The sequence below is a fragment of the Anopheles merus genome, chromosome 3R (assembly GCF_017562075.2).
Source record: "Anopheles merus strain MAF chromosome 3R, AmerM5.1, whole genome shotgun sequence".
Lineage (NCBI taxonomy): Eukaryota > Metazoa > Arthropoda > Insecta > Diptera > Culicidae > Anopheles > Anopheles merus.
This window is the reverse complement of record NC_054084.1, coordinates 18,006,713-18,028,860: the sequence shown is the minus strand read 5'-3', so window position 1 is coordinate 18,028,860 and position 22,148 is coordinate 18,006,713. Positions and strand designations below refer to the sequence as shown.

At 47.0% G+C, this 22,148-nt stretch overlaps 1 protein-coding gene across 6 annotated transcripts in view; it reads right to left on the bottom strand.

The window, feature by feature from the left end:
• Positions 1-22,148, bottom strand: part of LOC121598112 (protein daughterless) — a 68,669-nt gene that overhangs the window by 15,518 nt on the left and 31,003 nt on the right. For all 6 annotated transcript variants that reach the window (XM_041924688.1, XM_041924690.1, XM_041924692.1 and 3 more), the window contains exon 2: positions 18,205-18,251. In XM_041924688.1, coding sequence (XP_041780622.1) covers positions 18,205-18,251 — 47 coding nt within the window. The remainder of the gene's footprint in view (positions 1-18,204; positions 18,252-22,148) is intronic.

The window sequence follows — 22,148 nt, the reverse complement described above, 5'->3', positions numbered from 1 at the left end:
GTTCCTGTAACCTTCCGAAGAAATGCTTCCACATTTTCTGCCAGATCTGTACCTGTAGCTTCTCTCTTTGTGTGTTTGTGCGTGCGTGAGGGTGTAAAGAAAAGAAAATCCTTCCTTCCTGCGGCGTATATTAGCTGCAATCTCTCAAACAGCCTGCTCAAAATGTGCTGCTCAATCGACAGTGCTCCTCTGTTCCTCCTGCATCTGTTCTCTATTGCACACATACACACAAGAGCGCACAACCCAAAATATAGGGGATGAGGGTAAAATTATTCAACAAACGAAAACAAAAAATGCGTATTATATTGCGCTTATTAGCATAATAAACCCCGCCACCACCGAAACAGCCATGCTGCAAAAGACTGAAAAGAGCGTGTGCGATCGATCGACAACCCAGGCGCAGCACCCGGATGATGCTGGTCTGCTAGTAGACGTAGTAGTAGTAGTGGTAGTGCATACATTTCCGCACAAAGCCCGACACCGTTAAAACATCTTCAACGATTTAGAATGCTGCCCAAGGAGTGGAGAGGAAGGACCACCATGCTTCTCCATTGATATACACGAAAACCACTCCCCGACACACACATCGGAAGGTGCGACGACGACACACGGTATCTTCCCCCCCCCAGGCTCTCTACCTTCGAATCCAAAAACGACCCTGAACTAATCGAGCATATTATACATGTTTGCTTCGGTTCTCTTGTAGGCATTCAAACCTTTCCTCCCTTCCCACTATGAGTCCAAAGAAGAAGACACAAACGAACGAAGTCTCAACCCCAAATACGCAGGGGCCAGAGATAGGGTGACAAATTGACTGTTCGCATTGGCAAGACACTACCAGGCGGCGGAGCAGAGGAGCCGAAAGAGCGGTGCTTTATTCTTTCTTATTTTTCGTATTTTCCAACGAGAAGGCTTCACATATTAGTTCGACGAATTGGGCCTTCTTTACATTAAGAGAGAGATAGAAGAGAAAAACAATCCGGGACAAACTGCCCTGAAATACGGATACACAACGATACACACACAACGCCCCAATGTGTCTTAGCACCCCCAGAAATGACAACAAATCTAGCAGCAGCAGCAGCAGCAGCACCAGGGCGGCGGATCTCACCGACGGGTTAGTTACGGTGGCTTAGATTCCGTGTGGACCCACGGACCCGATTACAGAAGAAGAGCAGCACAGACCGGCTCCCAGGCCGAATGGCTGAGAAGAAGATGCGGGATCTCCGCCACCACCACCAAAGCCGACCGACGGAGAGTTTATTTTTCGCCAGTCTGTGTAAATAAAGATTCATCTCGCTTCGATATGCTTTTTTTCGGTGTGCTATCAACCTCTTCTGGCGGCCAAGAATAAGAAGAAAAGATGAGCCTACGAAAGATTCAAATAGATGTTCAGTTTCGTGGTCGTCAGCTCAACGAGACGGGGGCTCCTAAGAGATGCAAGTTGTTTCGGTAAACAGTTCGATTTCTTCGAATTTGAAACCACTTTGTAGTACGCACGCTCATTTAAGAAGCAGCGAGGAGGATTGGAAGCGAGATGCTTGCAGGTTTTGTTGCTTTATCATTGATTTGGAATTGTTTTGAAGGACATATAAAACACAAAATAAGGCTTATTTTCATTGAGAGAAAGTGATCATAATTTAACGGTCCCAATAAATTCTACAAAAACAAGATCCTCCCCTATCGAGTAATTAGATTGCTTCCCATAATCCAGATCTCCCTCCGGTGTTCAACACAAAACGATTACCATACCGCACAACTCACACATACACTCTCGCACACAAAAGAAGAGGCATTACTTTCGGGATCAATTTCGCGCGAGCCCCTGGGAAATTCAATTACCAGAGAGCTTCGCCAATAAATAACGCATCATCGAGCGAAAAGGTGACGTGACGAATATTGCCACCGGATTAAAGCGACGCAGGCCCGATCAAATCTCTCCTCCCAGAGCCTTTAAATGGGTGGAAGAGGAAGAAAAAGCAACCACCACATATTCCCATCAAAATGACCCCTTTTTTTCCTTTTTCGGGCTGTATAATAATCTCTCGAATGGCTCTTTAAATCTCATCCCGCGTAAAAACCTCGGGGAGAAGGATTCCCCCTCACTCCTAGAGCTTGGTTTTGATCCCTTTTTTTTGCTCTGCTGTTTAGAGCCTGTCCCTTCTCTCTCTCCGTGATTGCGGGCATGCAATGAATCTTACATTCAGTGCACAAATCCACTGAAACACACACACACACCCAATCACACAGGCAGCATGTCTTCTTTTGTATCCCTTAAAAACTTGGTTTTGGTCCTTCGAACCGGATTCCGTTTAATTCTGTTTTGTCAACTGCAAACAAGTATCCGGTCGCAATGATACTGCCGACGAGGGTGAGAGAAGACAAGAGAAAGAGAGAGAGAGAGAGAGAGAGAGAGTAAAAAAAGTGCTACACCCAAACAGCAAAACTGCTCTAGATTAAGCGCTACAACCCAAACGAAGGGTTGAACAACCCTCCTCGGACGCCCGGAAAGAAAAGCAAACCCCGAACGCATCATCATCGTATTTTTTACCGTTTCATTAAACCAATTCCCCGTGTGTGTTTGTGTTTGTGTAGTTTTAGAGAGGTTCTTCGCTATCACTAGCCGAGTCGACGAAAGGGGGGTCGAGAAAAAGCACTTACTCCCAAAACGATCCGTAAACCGCCAACAAAAACCATCCTTCTCACACTACAGGGATGAGATAGCGAAGGGAGCATGATAATGCGAACGTTAAGATAATTATCCAAAATTATTTTCCAACTTGTTTCCATCGGCAGCAGCACACACTGCTGCTGCTGGGGCCTTTTTCCTGGTGTGTCTTGTTCCCCTCCCCTACACGTCTAGGGGAAGAAGACTAAGCCCAAGGGGGAAATAAATGTGTTGTTGGTACACAACATCTAATGCTGGTGGTGGTTTGTTGCAATGCTGCTGCTTTTGGTGTGCGAAGGAAAATAGAATTAAAAAAAAACTGAATATGTACGTGGTGGTGGTGAGAAGTAGTAGAACACAAATGAGAACACATAAGAACGATTAAAGTTCGTTACCTTATGCAGGGTGCAAAGCACCACACGCACAAAACTTCCCAAGCAGCCCATAAGCAGCAATAGAAGATCGAACGAGCGAACCGGGGGATGTGCAGACGAAAAAAAGCGCACTCCCCAAATAACGTACGATCACGTAAAAAAAAAAGATTAAATTACGTTCGCTACAGACAGACAGTACACCTTTTTTCCAACCCCGATAAGATCAATAACCTTCGGCGCTTGCAAGACGAGGGCGAACGACCCTGATCTTCTTGCGAATGCATCGTTCATTTCGGGAGAAAATTTCCATCGATCATATGATCCAGTTGCAGTTCATTGGGGATGCTTTGAAAGGTCCAATTTCTAATCTCCTCTAAAAATTAAGAAATCATCAGCATACATTGTATTTATCAAGGTTACACGAAGGTTTACAGTCGTTCAACGCTGCAGGATGTATCGCCGCCAACCTCTGGTTTTACAAGAAGCGAAGTTGCTGTCTTTGACTGCACTTTAGACCTTCGTGTGTGTGTCTGATACCGTCTGATGAAGCCCTACCATAACCAAGGAGCATAACCAACAGCAACAACAAAAATTGACTCTCTTCTAGGGACTTGTTACTTTTGCAAAAACGAAAACCAATCAGCAAAAAAAACCGCTTTAGCAGCCAAAAGATATGCCCAGCAGCACTTTGCAGCAGCCAGAGTGAAGAAGACGTGTCTGACACGTCCATTAGCGTGCGGTCCCAAGGTCCCAAGAACAGAGAGAGAGAGCACACCAAGGAGCCGAAGAATTTCGATAAAAACGCCATTTCTCCGTCAAAGTCGAAACAAGCCGGTAGCTTGCGGACTTATGCGCAGCAACAAAAAATAAACCGTCTTTGCCAAACGTTCAAAGCTTGCTGCCCCGAATTTTGCCAAAAATTGGCAACGAAGATAAACCAGGAGGAGGAGGAGAGCTGACGGAGCGCCCCTTCTCTTGCACAATTATGAGCGATTAAGCAATTTGCTAAAAAACAAACCCAACCATCCGCACCCATTCGCTTTCTTCGCCTTTGCAGTTGCACAAACTGAAATAAAATTCCCTCCCAAAAAAAAAGTGAGGAGACCATTCAACGCAGCATAAAACCCAAGACTTGGCAGAGATCGTCGTTTTTTGGGGTCCTCCTCCCCACCATTTAGTGGCCACCAAACCAAACGTTGTTGTTATCCCAATGGGCGTTAAAAGAAGCGAAACGCAGCACGCTCACTGGTGTGTACTTCATTTAACTGTTTTGCCTTTTTTTTCCATCCCACTGTTGTTGTTACAGCTTCTATGGTTGTTTGCTGTACTTTCTTCGACACTGGCAGCCATCATCATCATCATCATGGGGTAACCTTGGGCCGGGTTCTTTCACGCCAATCTTATTGCCACCCCCCTCCCCGTAGTCGTTGTCGTCGTGTGCCGTGCCCGTGCGTTGGGCAAACTTGTCCAAAAATTATCGGCATCAAAGTACAGAGCAGCGGCAGTCGCAAGAGTGGATGTGGAATTTCCATCAGCTCTGTAGCCGCAATGTGTTTCCAAAGATGTGATAGTTAGAGAAGAATGTACGTAACAGACTACGTCTCCCAGTCGTTTTTGCCTTTCTTTTGCTGTCGCGTGTACCGAGACCCGACGAAAGTGTAACCAAACGTCATCAACACCGTCTGCTACTGTGCGCTCAAGACACTCAGAGACCGTGATGCTTGTGGGGTGGTACGGGAATTCAATAATAAGATAACTACCATCATCATCGGAGCATTTCATCCAGACAGGCCGATTCTTGATTCGATTTCTACACACAACCGGGGCGGTAAGAGTTAAAGAAAATTGAACATTTCATACCAACCCCGAGAACATGATCGGCCTGGTCCGCCGCAAGAGGTAGCCCCGTGTACTGGAATTTGTTCTGCACAAGATTCTTTTCCACCGGGACATTGGGGAGAGCTTTAGCGGTACCAATGGCTGGGAACCGCCGGGCTCCTTACAAGCTAAGCACACGCACAGAAAAACTTTACATCAACCTTTTTTCCGTTGGTTCTTGTGGAGGAAAAGAATGCCAACTCCAACAACACGAGAGGAAGGCGACCGAATTTTCCAGAAAGTCCACCCGTTTTTTTTTTTTTTTTTGTTTAGCTTCACCACCCACCACAGCCCCTCCAGTGGGCTAAATTTATCTCAAGCAAAACATAAATTCTTGCTGTACTTTTTAATGTTCACCGCTGCGCTGCCGCTGCTGCCTAAAATGTTTCCTTCCAGGGAGTTAGGAACTTGCCGCTAGAGGAGTAACGACATGTTCGGGCTGTGCATAGACCACGGAACAGCGGCAGTGTGTCCAGTGGGTGGATTACCAACAAGACAACTTATCATAGCAACGCGGCCGCTATGGTCGCAAGTACGGGAACTTTTTCGATACCCGCGACGGTTTGCTGCCGAGCTGTCAGACAGTACGTCGACACGCTATACGTCCAAAGGGGCTGGCTGCCGGAGGGGGGAAGGATAACGACTTCGACGTCGTACAACTACAATTAACAACCCGTGCGCGCGCGGGAGTTGAAAACTGCACAAAAACCGGCAGCCAACGACGAACCACTGATTCCACAATCTCTTGGGGAGGTCTGTTCCGGCCTCCGCTGGTGAGCTCCAAAGAAGTCTTTGCTGTTGGGAGAGGGAGCATTGGTTAGACGGCGTAAAAAAAACTGCAACGACATGTCTTCTGGGGAGTTCGTGGAGTGTCTGAGGTTTATTGGATAGGTCGTCTGATGTACTGGACACGGGGAAACGGACTCCTGTAGCTTACCGTACACCCTCTCTTTAACCATCATGCCCACGGTCCGACGAACTCCTCACAAAGTAACGCTATGCAAATGGCAATCTTTTACAATTCAGACGACGGACATTCCTTCCTAAAATCGATGGCCAATGGCCACTGCACGTAGGACGTAAGGGAGAGCGCGAATATCTAAACGATTATGTCGCGCAAGGTAACTCCCCTTCCCACCTACTGTTGGTTGTACCCAATGATCTCTTGATCGCTGACGCGGTGGTGGTTTTGTATGTGCCCACTACTCTTGAGCTTATGGCTTTTGTTGTTTGAGCTAAATCTAATTATTGAAACGTTACATTTCCATACCAAAAATGGATAACTCTCGTAGGATTCCCCACCGCGCACCACGCTCTGACTCTTCTCCCACCCTCCGAACGGAGTAAATGTGCCTGTTTTATCCATTTCCATTTCTCCCAACTCCCTAAATCGACAGGGAGGGGGACCACGGGTTTCTCGCCTTCAGCTCTCCGGGCGATCCTCGGTGGAAACGTCTGGAGTTAAAAGAGGTGTTTTTTTTGCGGCCCTATGCGCGGAACTTCTCTAAGCGCTTGACAAAGTCTGCACAATAATTGTAAGTGGGTTACTAACACACACAAGCGCGATCGCGCGTTAGAGCATAAACCGTATGAAGAAGTTATGCTACAACCAAATACCACATGGAGCTCTAATATGGGCTAGCAGCACCCAGAGAAGTAGAAAAAAAACAAACAAGACCTTAACGTATGCGCGCGCGACGATCGTACTCTTTTTCTTTTACGATCACCACCGAATCTCCCCCGAGAGCCCCCGTGACCTGACCTGAGTGTAGTAGTGGTGGCGGTTATGCTTTCTATGCTAGCTTAATTCGAAAACGCAAAACCGACCAGCAAGACGAAGGGGAGACGCAAAAGAGGACCATTTTGGATCGGTTTGGCAAAGACCAGCAAAAGTCCAACTATTACCACGCTGCTGGCGGCCTAATACAAACACACTACCAACGTTCCGCACTTGAGAGCATATAGAGGGAGCGCGGAGAAGAGAGAGAAGGTTCCCGGGACCATTCTTGCACATAGGAGAGGGGGTGGGGAGCTGCTACCAGCAACGTACACGCGACCGACCGCGACACGGACAAGATAAAACACTTTCATTTGCAAACGGGACCCGCGTACGCGTTCGGCTCCTTCGATCTGGCTGGTCGGTCGCTGCCACGCGTCGTCGTCGTTTCTCCCTTTGGGTTTTCCCTTTTTTGTACTTCTTCTTTTCCCGCGAGGAGGCGGTGGAGAGGGAGGGGAAACACTATCAACAATAGCAATTTTTAAGCGCAACGTTTTGACCGGCGAGCGCAACGCGACACAGCCAAAGCACGATGCCGAAACGCGCGCGCGCGCTCGTATGTAATGAATGCTGGCGGCATAAAAACGCGAAAAAACCCTCTCCACTATAAAAGGGAGATATGGCAAGGGGAATCAGCGTGAAGGGGTCTGAGAACGCGTGGTGTGTAGTAGTGTGGTGGACGGTGAACAAAAAAAATACGCGATCCTTGGTGGTGGTGTGGCTTGTTTGTTGCGGCTGCTGCTGGTGGCTGGAGGGTGAGATTCGCCGGCCCTTTACGCCACCGGCTGTCTTCCCCTTTCCCGTTCCCTTAATCCACCGGCCAAGGGCCACATACACACGACACACCACTTCAGCTAGACAACGGCGGTGACAATTTCACGACGACGGTCCCATAGGGAGAGAGACTTGTGAACACAACAGCACACCGCGCGCAAGGGCAGCGCGCGCGGGAAATGGAGAGGAAGGACAGCATTTCAATCGCGAAAGCGCACCCGACGATGACGGCGGTGTCGAGGGAGGAGGGTTTTACTACTGCTGCGCTTGTGGTGCTGCGGCCGGCAGAGGCCCCGAAACCCCGGCGGTAAATAGTCAAAGCCATAAAAATAATAATAATAAATGGCAAAAATCGACAAGAGCCACAGCAGCAGCAGCAGCAGGCCTCTGGATTGCAGTGCGACCAGCGGGGAAGAGAAACACAGCGAAGCATTCACGGGGTGGATGGTGCTGGTGCTGGTTGTTGTGCTGCTACTACTGAAGACATTAATTTGGCCGCTGGCATGTCAAATGTACATATTATCTATTACGACCGGGCTCTGGTGCTGAGGGGAGTAGTTTTGGTAGCTTTGCATACACCACCACCCCCCGCCAGCCCTTGCAACTCCGAATGCCACCCTCCTCCCGATCGCATCATAATCATTACCATCAAGCTGTCAAAACGGGTGGAAGCAATTTTAAGGTCGTTTGGAGCGAAAACGAATGGGCCAAATAATCGAATCAATATAGAGGGAACACGGCGGTGGTGCGCGCACGAAACGAACGCAAGGCACAAGAAAGTGTGAATTGCAGCAATGAGAGGGTCGGAGGCACTGCAAATAAAAGCGTGCATCGTTGGAATAAGTGTAATGGATACTTTTTTCTATTATTGGTGCCGAGAACGATTGTCGCGCAATTTATGGTTCTTTTTCAGGTTATGTACACCACCAAGGAGGTTTTCCTCACACTGGTTTTGGTTGACATGCAATTTCATTTAAGCTATGGGTCCAAATTGATAGCTTATAATTGATAAACTGGATCGATGTTACCTTTTTGGAGAATTTCAACAGTCACTGTTAAAGGGTGATATTCTATTTTATGATATTTTGCTTTATTATTTACCTCCTTTTTACATTTTTGGCATAGTAATTCAGTCTAAAACACGTAACGAATCAAATACGAAGTACGAAAAGATTGTCGACTTTGAGATTTGAACGCACGACGACTCTTTTGCAAGGCCCGTATGTTACCATGTTCACTAGGAGACCCATTGTAATCAACACTGGTTAATTCCGCAATATAAATATCAAATCCGTATTCGAAGTATATTACTACATAAAGGCAACAAGTTAATCCACTGCCTGTTGTAATATTCCATCCCTCTGCTCCAAACACCAACGCAAAGAGCAATTGATCGCTATTAAACGATAATTAAAGACAGTTATACATGCCAAACGATCATTCCAGAACAATTTTACTTCTGTCCACGCGTAAGCAGACATGTTCTTTTCAAATCGAAATCAACGAACAGCAGACCCTTGCGTGCTGCCAGCAGTGGCAGAAAGAGGATCACACGATCAAACGCGATCCAATGCACACCTACAATCGAATGGGCCCTTTTTTTGTCTGCCCTGCATTCCCCTAATGGCTCCGCGCATTTAACACTAACCCTAACTGGAGAATGGGGTTTGATGTGTTTGATGATTTCGGAAAGGTTTACCCAAGACTGCGCCATTAGCTGATATAGAAAGGACACTCGAATGTAGGTTGTTTCTCGCCCGAGATCACTTTATTGTCCCCCTTGCTTCCGAGCACCCAGCAGCCTGTATCGTGTACACACGATGGGGTCCCAAAATTTAGAGCCCATTTCAACATCTACCATCTTGTCGTTTGTATTAGGTTGAAATTGTGCATTTTTTTTTTTTTTTCGTGGAAAGGACTCATGTACATTTGCTTCCAAAAGAGCACACAGAGCACATTAGTGCTTTTAGGCACCGAATTAGGCGCGATAACGCAACGTTTCGCATGTGAACGACACAACTGAAACCCCCGCGTAAGCCCGTAAAAAGCGAAAAACGCCTGCAATCCTAACGCTTTTTATACCTGTGCCAGGCGGTAAGACAACGGCGGAGGGAAGTTCTCTCCCGCTGTCCCCCTGCACTGCGCAATGGAATTGTTTTAATTAATTTGGAGCAAGGCGAAGGTGCACAGAGAGAGAGAGAGAGAGAGAGAGAGCGAGCAAGCGAGCGAAAAAAGTGCACCCCGAAACATAAAGTACTCGGAGTCATTGCAATAATAGCAGCAGCAATGGTCTGCAACTGCAGTACATGCAACGCAATCCACACACACATTCGGAGGGTAGATTTTATTTCCGTCACAATCCTGCACTGCAATCTCGTTGCTGGAGTGTGTATGAGTATTTTTCCTTTTTTTGGCTTTATCCCCCCAGTTTGGCTCCACAGTGTGGCTTTCGTATGGTTAAATGGGGGGGGGGCGCTTTTGCGTGCTTGAATCATTCCCTTCCCTTTATCCAGCGTGTATAGCATGTGAGTGTGCGAGTTTTTCAATACAACAAAAACCCTTCGCTGCTACTTTAATGGTATAATAATAATGGCATAGACGAAACGAAAACTACAAATTTAACGCATTTATATTGCCGGTAGTTTGAAAAAAAAGGGGTCATGAGCAACAAAGATCAGTGAATGAGAGAGAAAGAGCAGGCGAACAGAAGCAAATGAGCTGGAAAATAAACCGCCAAGGCACGAGAGCAAGCAAGGGTCCCCGTACTTTACACCCAGATTCCTTATATGTACAACAAATTGGGAATTGAAAAGCAACAAAAAACACACTCTAAATCCACCTCGTCTGGCAAAGAAAACTTACGAAAAGAAACCTAAACCCCGGTGGTACCGTAGTCAAAACAGAGTCTCTCATTCGGCATGAGCCGTACAAAAATCACCTAAAGTGGATGGCAAAAAACAGGCAAATACAAACCCTCCTCAAAACTGCTAGAGAACGGTTCTCTGTGCAGTCGTTTTGGAAAACAAGGCAAGCGAGAGTCTTCTGAAATGCACTCCCCAGCAATTCCACTCCAGGGGCAAATGCGTTGGGGGATCACCGAAGAAGGAGGGCTAACGCGGTGAACGGACTCGCAGCAGCCACTACCAGCCAAAAAATGGACTGAAATTAAAGAAGTAAATTACAGAGCACACGCACACACTCAACCCCTTTGCGGAGTTTGCAGGAAGATGCAAAGGATACGAGAGCGCAACATGAAAAAGCATAGCACAGTAATAACCAAACTACACAGACAAAAAAACCACATACGAAAAAAGGATATGAACCTCTACGCACACACGCTCACAACGCGCTTGCTCCGATTTCGAAGGATTTCTGGGACGATGTGAGCGGGGGAAAAGGCCAATAAATAGTAACAGGCGGTCGGTCGGAGGAGAGCGGGAAGCGAAATAAGGGTGCTAGACACTCTCGGATGAAATTAATACACACACATATATTTACAAAAAAATAATAAAAACTTTCCAAAAAGCAAGTAGAAAACTTTACCCAAGTACCGAAAACTTGAGGTTCTATGTTTTGCTTTTCCAGGGCACTGGGGTGGCTTGCGGGTGCAGCGCGCGGTCCACAAGCAAAGGAAGCATCAACCATCAGCAGAGGAGAACCGTGTATAATGAAGCAGCAGAAAAAGACTCAAAAGCGAGACGGGAAACATTGCCCGAGCGAGGTTAGTGTAGCTGCAGGGATCCTTCGTACGGTGAAGATCGAAAACACGGCACACAAAGGGGCACACAAAAAGGAGATTGATTATCGTGTGCTTGTGTATGAGTGTAAAGTTCCCCTGTGTGTGTGCGTCTGTGTTACAGTGCGGTTGATTGTGTGTGGAAGGAGCGCTCGATCGTACTGGCCCCGCGCGGTGGCGGCGGATGATGATGCACGGGAAAGGACGAAAAATGGAAATTAAACAACAACAACAGAAAGAACGAAAGAAATGGGGAAAAAATACAGCCCGAAAGGAGCGAAGATGGCAACGGAATGGAAGGAGCAAAAACTGCTACGAACGACGAAAGGTAAGAGGCAAAGTGGAAAAAAGGGCCCGCATTTTAAGGCTAACAGATGTTTTCCGTAAAACGAAAGCCAGCGAACGGCTCAGGACGTATGGGGAGGAGACAAGCAGAAGAGGACGAAAAAAAGCTTACGGCACCTACATGATCGCTGCTAGCGGGGCCTACCGGAGAGGCAGGAGAGGGCAGGGGAACGTGATCGTTGGAAATGGCTTGAAAAAAGGAAGGGAACGGGGCCCAAAAGTTGAGCTGCTGAGCGTGTGCCACACGAGAAAGTAGGGAGCCATCGCAAACCAGGACACACGATGGACGCGCGGAACCTCTTTTTTCACGCACGCAGGATGAAGGGGGTGATTGGCACAGGAAGGAAAAATATATCTCCTTGTATTTTTTTTTCTTCTTCCACGTCGCTTTAAGGCTTTGTAAAGATCCCCCCTTGCAAGAAGCAACAGACAACAGGGTGAGATGGAATAGGGTAGAAAGAGGAAGAAGAAAGGGGAAAATGAGGATACGAGAGGTCGATCAACAAAGCGGATGTAAAGTGGCGTTGGGCCCGAAATCGGGAGCCAGGCAGGGATGAGGAGGAGCATGCATAGACCGAAGCTCCTTTCTAACCATCCCCACATACGCAAATATGAAATAAGCGCAAAAGCAAGCGAGGGTAGCGTAAGGAACCAAGTATATGATAAGGTTAAAATCGGTACCTCTTTTACACGCGACCCCCTCCTTCTGGAAGATTAAATACGGATCAATTCAACGTGAATTGATAAGTTCGTGGTGTGATAAGTAATGTAAACCACCACTTGTGGATTTAACCCAAACACACAGATTGTGCTTTAGAAAAATAAAACGAATTGGTTGTGGTACAACCTATACGACAAATAAACTCGATTCACCCGCAAGTTTACATGGTGCAGCGGACAACACGACGATCTCATGAGCGAAAGAGAGTGAGTTCAAATCTGACCATGACTACACAATGAATTCAGTTTTCAGTTCTAAAACTTCCAATTTAATTTGCCAAATATATACTATCTCAGAATGACTGCTACAATACCTGTTTGAATGAGATATGACACCAAAAATAAAAGTGATTTATAAATAATGCTTTAAATCTCAAAAAATAAATTAAGAAAATACATTAGAATTGGAAGTTGGCATGTCATGTTAGGCACTATCAATAAAGACTTCATTTCAACCACAATATCATGTTGTTTTTATTCGTCTTACGAAAGGTTCTATCCACACATGAGCAAAAGTGTATACATAAGCGACTCTTACCTCGTACCGTAAGACGTCCACACATACTATTGGACAGACATTCAAAACAGGACTTTCAAAGCAAAGCACCGAAACACTCCTCAGGGCATATAGGCAATGTTTGCAACCGGCCTCAATCCATTCCCGGAAACAGGCGAATTTCCCCCAGCAGCAAGATAGATGGTAGACCCTAGCCTATTAGCCTGACGACGTGGTCGTACCACCGGGTTGATTGGAAAGAAAACCTACAACGAAAATGCAAACCCCGGAGAAAATGACTACACAAAAACCTGTGTGCCCGACACACAACAACGACCACACGATCGTTGGCGCACGCCAGAGTTGACTCACGTATGTACGTACGAGTGCATTATCTCGTTCCAGGCTTTTCGGAACCAAAGCTCTCTTTCTCTATTCCCTTACAACTTGTTCCTTTTTCTGTACCTTGCATTCAAAGACTTTGACTTTGTTGGCTTCCCTCGGTGTCTCGTGGACCACCACCTTATCCAAATACACCTCCGGGGCCCGAATACACCAAAGGAACCGAGCGGGATTAGAGTGATACTGGCTCGGCATGCTTAAGAGGTTGCACAATCGGCCCAGCTCTTGCGCTCCCCATTTGCCAGTTCCTAGCAGTATCACCCGCCGGCAGGACCGAATATGAATGCCAAGATGTCGATTGTCGGGGGTTGCTGCCCCGCGCGTATCGAAAGCAAAAGTTTGGCTGCTGTGTAAATCTCTGCCCCGGTTACGATTCGATATGCACAATTTGTACAGCTTCACTTGCGCAGAATATCGCGCACCACAGGCACAAAAGACTCCACACCACACAGCCAGGCGTGCACCTCGAACACATCTATAAATATATTTCGTAAATTGCATGGCCAGAAGTCAAAGCCGCTCCGGTTGCGGAACGGTGTCCTTCGATCTTGATAGGTTTATTAAAATGCTTAGCCCGGGTCTCCCCGGTCCACGCAGCACACCGCAACAACAGCGCGGAAAAGTGGTCCACATTAATGTCCCACATTAAGGCGTCGTAATCATTACACACCTCGGCGCGCGGCTTTGTGTGAAAGTGTGTTTAGTTTGGGTCTCGGCGGGTTAAGGTAATGATATTGGCAGTACCTCTGAGGAGAGGGGATTTCTATCGCTCTTTCGATCAGATATTCTCACCAGTTCCTGTCAACTGGAGTGGTCTGGTAAAAACGGTCTGGTTGAAATAGGATTATGAGAGCTATTCCGAACAACAAATCGGATACCGGGACTGAGCCTTAGATGACATTCATCAAAAGGTATTTAAATTGCTAGCTACAAAGTAAAAAAATGACGCACGGGGATGTTACTTGCTCCTTATACTGGTGACACTAAAAAAAAGGTAAAGGACGTGTCACATCGAGAAATAGAGCATCATCACTTCCGTTCCGTTATCTGTCATTCAGTCTCGCCCCATACGACAGAGCCCTTTAAAACGGCGACCTATTTAAGATATGCATTTTTAATAACAATAATAATTATGCCATTCTCAGCGCAGGATCCTATTCCCTTCCATCCTTTCCGCTTTTTTTGTCAACATCTCTAGTGCAAAACAGCTTCAGATTTAAAATTGATGCATTAGAGTCTGAGAAAATTTGATCCCCGTCTCCCGAGCGACATAAGCGGCATTAAAATGACGATCCAGCAGTACCGGAAGTAATAAAAAGGCTAAGCAAGAAAGGAAACTAGACAACATCACCATCATCATCATCATCATCCAACGAAAGGATCATGTGTCATCTTCGGGTTCGGGACGGAAGTTTGAGTTTATCCGCCCATTACCGAGGCGTGCGGCGAGATGATATGTGAATAAAAAAAGTGTATGTGGCGGTTGTTTGGGAAAGGAAAACCCCTGCCAGAGGACACAGCAAACAAGTACGAGTTAGTTAGACACACACAAAACGGTAGTCAAAAAGCAAACAGGTTCTGGTGTTCCGGTCGGTTCTCTTCTTTGTGTCGGATTTCCTTCTCAACTGCCCATCACGTTTCGCCATTCGGTTGATTGAGTTAGTTCCGAATGTATCGCTTTTGTGTCTCATTTTGCTGCCCTTGGCTGCGAGGCACCAGGAAACCCGGCCCCAATTCCATATTGCCCACAGCAAACAGGAACAGGCAGGCAGACACAACGACAGCAATAGCTCCAAGCCCGGCAGAACTGAACGCAATCCGATTTAAATACCTGAATCGTGTTCTATCGGCCGTAAAGGAAAATGAATCGTTCGCTTGTTTTCCTGCGCGTAAAGCCTGAATGACGACGACTTCAGGAAAGAAAACGGATTTCGAAGGGCACTCGAAACGCACACATCCAGAGAAACCTATAACATCGTAAAGTGTACAGTTCTTTTCGGGAAAGGACCAGCATCATCATCACGCACAAAACAGACAGCAGAACAACCGCAGGAACCGATATGGAAGATGGATGTGGATAGATGGATGGACCACAAGACGAAGAGCACACATAGAGAGCAAAAAAAAAAAAGCTCAAAAACGTTGAGCCAGACAACCCAAGTTAAAGCGAAGACGAGAAGCGGAGGACGACAGCAGCAGCAGCAGCAGCAGCAGCAGCAACAACAACATAAAACCCCAACAACAGGCGTCGTCTATGCGGCACAGAATGGTGTCAGAGCTACGAGCGACAGCTGGCGTCTCTCCGGTTTGCGAAAGGTTCAGGTTTTTTTTTCTGTTTGGGAGGAAAAAGCAACGATTTGATCATCGGCGTGCGCTCTCGCGCGCTCGAACCTTTCGAGCCTTAATCAAGTTCCATAGTTTTCGGGTTCCGACCGACCGAAAATTCAAGCCCTCGCCGGACAGGCGAGGTAAGAGGATGGACACATCGGACCGGCCGGCTCCAGGGACGACGATGGCGATGGTGGTGGTGGTGGTGGTTTGCTCCTTACGCTTGTCCTTTTGCTGGGGTCTCTCTGTCGGTCGTTCGATGAGGTTATAATTATTCCTTCATTTTTTCCCCACCGTTTCGTTTTGTTTCGACGGCAAATTTATACGAAAACGAAGTCCGTCCGTCGGTCGGTCGGTGTGGCGTGCAGACAAGTATGATTGAAAAGGCACGACAAAAACGGGCAGAAGACGCCCGAACTTAAAAATCATGGTGGAAAAGTGGAAAGAAATCATCAAGTCATCTTTCTGGGCGATCTAATTAACAATTCCTGGGCGATTATTCCGAGAATAATTTCTTGACTCATCGTAACTAAATTAAAACTGATAATTAAATTCAAGACTACGTGTATTCTTGGAGAAATTTGTAACCATATTATTCCCTCCATTGAACTACTTTCAACGTTTTTAAAAGCCAGTTTTTAGGGCATTTCCCCTCAAATTTTTACAATTTGCCAAGGCTAAGGGAAAATAACAAAAAAATGGCATATTGCAAAAGAAATACATCGCTTTAATACAATTCCACAATTGATTGAATTCCTACACAGCACACAGCACATACACACCCCCCTGTTGCACCTTCCCGTCGCTCTATTGTGTAGCGTAATTTGCTGCACTTTATGCATACGCCGAAGGGTTTCCCTTTATTCAACCAGGTTTTTTTTCTTCACTTTTGCGTCCCTTTTTCTTTGGCTTTACAAGGACAAAAAATCCATCTACAGTTTCCCTTCATTATGCATCCACAGCCTGCAGGAGCTCATTTATGCTTCGTTCCTTATTTTTCTATCTGTATTTCACCTTTTTTTGCAGTTTTTGCTTTTGCTTCACCTATGCACCACCACCACCACCATCGGAGTGCGTAGAGTAAGACGGTTCTCTCTTTTATGTGCAATTTTTTGTTTTATGTATTTTTGCTTTATTCTTTGCCTTGTCTACCATTCTGCAGACACACACACACACATATACACCCACGAAAAGCATAATTCCAAGCGTGTGCCCATCAAATGCAAACATACAGCCTTCGATTGAAATCACTTTTCTCGAAATCTGTCGAGAATGAGCAGAAGAAAAGGACAATTTTGGCATTAGTTTTTTTTTTTCATCCTTTGTTTGAAACCTTCGGGGATCATCTAATACAATACACAAAGACACATATAGACAGTCCGATGAGACGTATTGCAGGACACCGGCGTCCGATGGCCGGTGCAAGAGATTTTAACAAGTAAAACCTTGGGCTTGCCCGAGCACGAGCAGCAGCCGTCCAGCGTGGCTCGTGGCAGACTTTTTTTTATAAAGCGTGCGCAAAAATTGCCATTTCAGTCTACGATAGGGGATGCAGAGGTAAACAGAGAGAGGGAAATTGTGAGCGAAGTTTTAGCTACAGGTGTGCTTTCTACGTAAGGTAGAAGGTAGGATTTAAGGTGTTGTTTAATTAGAAACAAACAGAGAAAAAAAAGTTTGTTAAAATTGGATAAGATGAATTTAAAACAAAAAAGTCAGTAAATCAACATCCATTGCCATTTGATATTCTTAAACAAACCTGTTGAATCTAAATGATCACACACAAAACAATACATACAAAAACCCAACAACCGGATCAATACACTGTCAAAATCAGAAAATACATTTGACTTTGAGCCAAACCTGCAAGGTTCAACGTCCGAAAGTAACTTCCTCTTTCTCCCAGTACATTTTCAACCGAAAGAAAAGTAAAAAGGGAATAAACAGCAGCACACGTTCTTAAAGACAGTCTGTTGTAAAAAAAAGTCGCTGGAAAACAAAACATATCGGACGAACAGATTCATCCTTCAGAAATAAATGATTTTTCCGAACTTGTCTCTCTCCTTTCCCCTTAGTGCACACAATTCACCTTAAAAACGGCGAAACCCACTCATCTTGCGCCTCTCCTCCCGCTCCACACCTTTTCCCCCTCGCCAAGCAGGAAAGGACAACTTTGGGGAATATGTAATCATTTTCGTTTCTTGTCAGCCTTTTTTCCTGCTCTGTTGTTTTGTTTGCCTGGCGATGCGTGCTTGGCTGCAACCAGAGCCGCATCACCTGTCGAATGCAGAGTGCCGCGAAAGGAGCGTGAGTGTCGTCCTCTGCAGTGCACAGAAGCAGCAGCAGAAGAAGAGGAAAAAAACACAGAACAGAGAGAGCCTACACACTTAACCTACAAAGTAAGCAGCATCTCGCCCCAGCATCGCAAGGCGGGAGGGCAGTAGAGGGATGGTAAAAAAACGGAGGCATGTTTCCCCGTTTTACGCCTCGTTGATGACATCTCCCCCCCCCGGGGTCCTTTTTCCAGCCCTTCTCCTTTTTTGCGATAGGCGATCAGCCTGCCGCCGCGGGAGCACACTCGGAGAAGGAGAAGGCAGACGGTGCAGAGCAAGGATACGGGGTGGTGCTGGTGCGTTTTGTATGCATATATCCACACACACACACGCACAATCAGGTAGAGAGTTTCCAAATCCTTGAAGCAGAACTTACCACGCCATTGTCCATGCCGCCATATGGTGATTGGTAGCCTGCTTTTTCTGCAACGAGAGAGGGAAAGGAAAGAAATATTTTAGTGAAAAAGGTTTCAAAAACGATGAAAGAGAAGAATGATTTTTTTTAAGTTTTGAGAGGATTTTTTCTTCGATGCTTTGTTTTATCGCACTCCTCTTGTGCGCACTGCTGTGTGGAGAACACACCTTTCGACGAAAACGGTGACCATTTATCAGGGCAGAGTTTCCACCTTGAGCGCCCGTGGAACGAAGGAAAAGGATAAATAAACATGTCTCCGCTCCATCCCCAACGCACACACTCGCCGCCTTCCTCCTTTGAACCCTTTGGCGACAATCCACCGCGACAGGAATAAATGTGAATGGATGGACACGCGCGCGCACGCGCAAGCGACGAACGTGCACACGCGACCAGCGCAAAAGGTGCAGACGGCCCTTCATCGCGCATCACCGAACGGGACCCACCAGAGCACCACACCAGGCTGGCGAAACGAAAACAGTTCAAAAAGGAAGAAGGCACACGCGCCGGCTCCACCGAACCGAAGACTTGATTGACCGGCTAGGCGACGAACGTACGCACGCGAAACGGGGCAAGCGAACCACCATCAAAAACGCAAGCGGGTAGAATCATAACTGCTGCTGCTGCTGCTGCTGCTACCATCCCTTCTTGGCGGTCCCGCTCGGTAACGTTGATAACGCGCGAGCGCGCGCGTGGAACGTAAAAATTACGATCAACAACATTAAACCACAACGACGGTGCGCGATAATGGGGAAGCGCGCGAGCGGTCAAATTCGCTAAAATGCGGGGGGCTTTCTGCCTCTAGAGGACGGGCACGACGGGGAGGACAGCATACAATTATGCGCGTTTTTTCGTTGTTTCAAGCACAGAGGTTTGGAGCATTAAACTTTTTTTTTCTTCAACCAAGGATCATCAGCAGCAGCGATAACGAAGCGGGCAATAGGACGCGCCACACAGACACAACGAGGGTAAGGAGGGTGATTTAAAAAATCAAATTCATTTGTTTGCCCGTCCCCTTGTATTTCGCTTTAGCAGAGGAGGGAGAAACAACCACACCAAATAGATGCCCAATCAAGCGGCTCGGATCGTCACAAATGGCTTCAGAGGATCGCGCGCGTCCGTTCGACTTCTCCGGCAAACATTAAAAATAAGGAAAGAAAACGGACACATCCACGGGGAGTGGATCGTGCACGGCGGCGATCGGCACTATCCTTTGGCATGGGGACGAGGAGAAAGGAAGGAGCCTTTTTTCACCCAGCCCCCGCGGAGGAAGACCCCGGAAAAAGGGGAACCAAAACTCGAAACATCTGGCCCCGCACACACTCAAACGCGGCACGGTTTTTTTTCTTCTGTATAAACAGGCGAACAAGATAGCGTAGCCAGCAACACAGACAGAAGACACGCTTGAAGAGGACCCGCCGAAGGAAAGGAAGATCCTTCGAAATGCATCGCCGCTCCGTCGCTCCTTTGCTGCCACCACACCAGCCTGGCGGCGGCGGAGCTTCTGGTGTTCTTTTGGGCTGCAATTTTTGCACCGAAACCATAAATATGTTAATAATTGCAACTGGTACCACCTGTACCCGAAACTGTTGCTCTATCCCTCTTTTTGAGCCGCTGCTCTCGCTCTCTTTGTTCGTCAGTTTACGATCATCGAACGATATATATACGTCTCATGGGCCAGAAGGCGACTGGTTTTGTGGTCTACCATTAACCTTTTGCTTCGGCGATTTTCTTGCCGGTTAAAACATTCGATATTGATCGATTTTTTGCATTGTTTTAATGGAGAGAAATGCTTTTAAAAATGCGTCTGTAATGTGTAAAAATAAGATAATAAGAAGATATCGTGCGTTCTTTTTCTGATTAAAACTCGCTGAAACGCTGATTGCATTTGTATCTCTAGATAATGTGCCGCTGTAGACATATCATTTAAGACATCTCTCCATTATCTTATTTAGAGACTATTCAAAGGATAAAAAGCGGGCACCAAATACCCCCGGAAACCCTTCACTGAACTGAAAAGAACTAAAGGAGCATCCTTCTTACTAAGCACACAGGAGACGCACTGTACAAGCCCTGACGGCAAAGCAACAACCCTTACAGCCAAACATGCAACCCCACCATGGTGCCGATGAACCCAAAAATGGAACCCAAAACAGAAACCGGGGAGAGGGAGCGATCAAGACCAGCATAAAGTGGCGCGCGCCGGTTGTTGTGCCTCCGGGCGCGCTGCCTGTTTCGTTTTACTTATCGTCTTTTTATGCTTCATTTTCGCTTCAAGCTGTAGCGATAAGCGAAGGGGGTACAAGAAAAACAACGTATCCCCGCAGTTGTTCTCCTTTTTTCTCGGTGGTGAAGCCAGAAGGTGAAGCCCTTCTCTTCGCGAGCGAAAACGAGTCGAAAGAGGGCAAACCAGAGCGCACACACACACCCAGAGGACGACGTTGTGTTTCTTTTTTACATAATTTTATCAACCAAAACAACCCGCGCGCACACAATTGCTCATAAACGCGTGCCACAATTGAGCCTCGCCATCCTGGCGCGGCCTCCAAAGAACGCCCAAAATTACCCCCAACTTAAAATCTGCGGCACACGCATCATCAGCTTCTTCAACAAAAAAGGACCAAGCGACCAACCTGTTGATTAAGATCTCCGCTTGCAAATGGACATTATTTTAATGCAACCAGCCGCGGCCAATGGACTGATTTTTAGGAGGAGGACCTCCTGCACCATTCATTTAACGCACTCCTCTAATTTTCGACCAGCATGAGCACACACACACACACACGCGCGTGCGTGTACACGGTATAGAAGAACGGGTTTTCGCACCCGAGGTCGAACATTTTAAACGCGGACGGCAGATGGTCCAAAGTTTATTGACCGCGCGAAGGATGGGGGTTTTCTTGCCGCAATCTTAAGGATATTGTGCGTCTGTGTGGTGCTGCCACGATCGGATGTTGAACTCCGCGGCGAGATTTGCTCGTTCTTTTTTTTTTCGGGTGTGAAGAAAGGAAACGTTTCGAGGACATATGGCGTACGTTTGGGAGGTTTCCAGTGTCGTTGTTTTAACATCAAAATGAACTAAAATACAGTTGAGATTTTATTTTCAATTTTATCCTTTAAATTTAAATTTGTAATTACTCTCAAAACGCAACAATGTGTTGCTCACATTCCTGTCATTCCCATCGGGTCGGCCGCCACTAGTTGCGCTTGAGAGAAAAATTTCCACCGGAAGAGGCCCCACCGCCGGACGAAACCGAAAACGCGGCGCTGTGCGCCACTACAAACGCGGAACCGAAACATTGCCGCGCCCGCCCGGGCGCTATGCTGATGAATGTTACCCCCAGCGTGTGTGTCTGTGTGTTGCGTTATTTTTTACCGTCACTGCAGGGAGCTGAACTCCCAAGCTGAAAAAGCACCGGGCGGAAAAAAAGCCGCTAACGAACACGCGCGGGCAGACCAAAACGAAAGCAACTCTCGCCGGCCCTCCTGGCGTTTTATTACACCATCGCGCACCGAAACCGAGAGAACGACACAATGCTCCCCATGTTTGTATGCTGCATGCATCGAGTGACGAGGAAGGAGAGGGGAGGATGCATATACGCACTACTACTACACCACCAACACCACCACCACACCACTGTGGCGGACAGGCAACCACGGAACAGTCCCAGCGCGAGCCAGCCAGCAGGAAACGACGGCGCGGCGCGCTCCGATAAATGCCATTGCGGGGGAGATGGATCAATTTATACACCTACAACAAACATGTACACATACAGACACACTTACACACGCGGCTTCAGACGTCCTCAAAAACTGGTCGGTCGGGTCGAACCCACTGGCCGATATTACCTCGCCAGGCCCCGGCCAGGAGTTGCACAGCCTGTCAATCTTGCCTCTATCGCTCAATC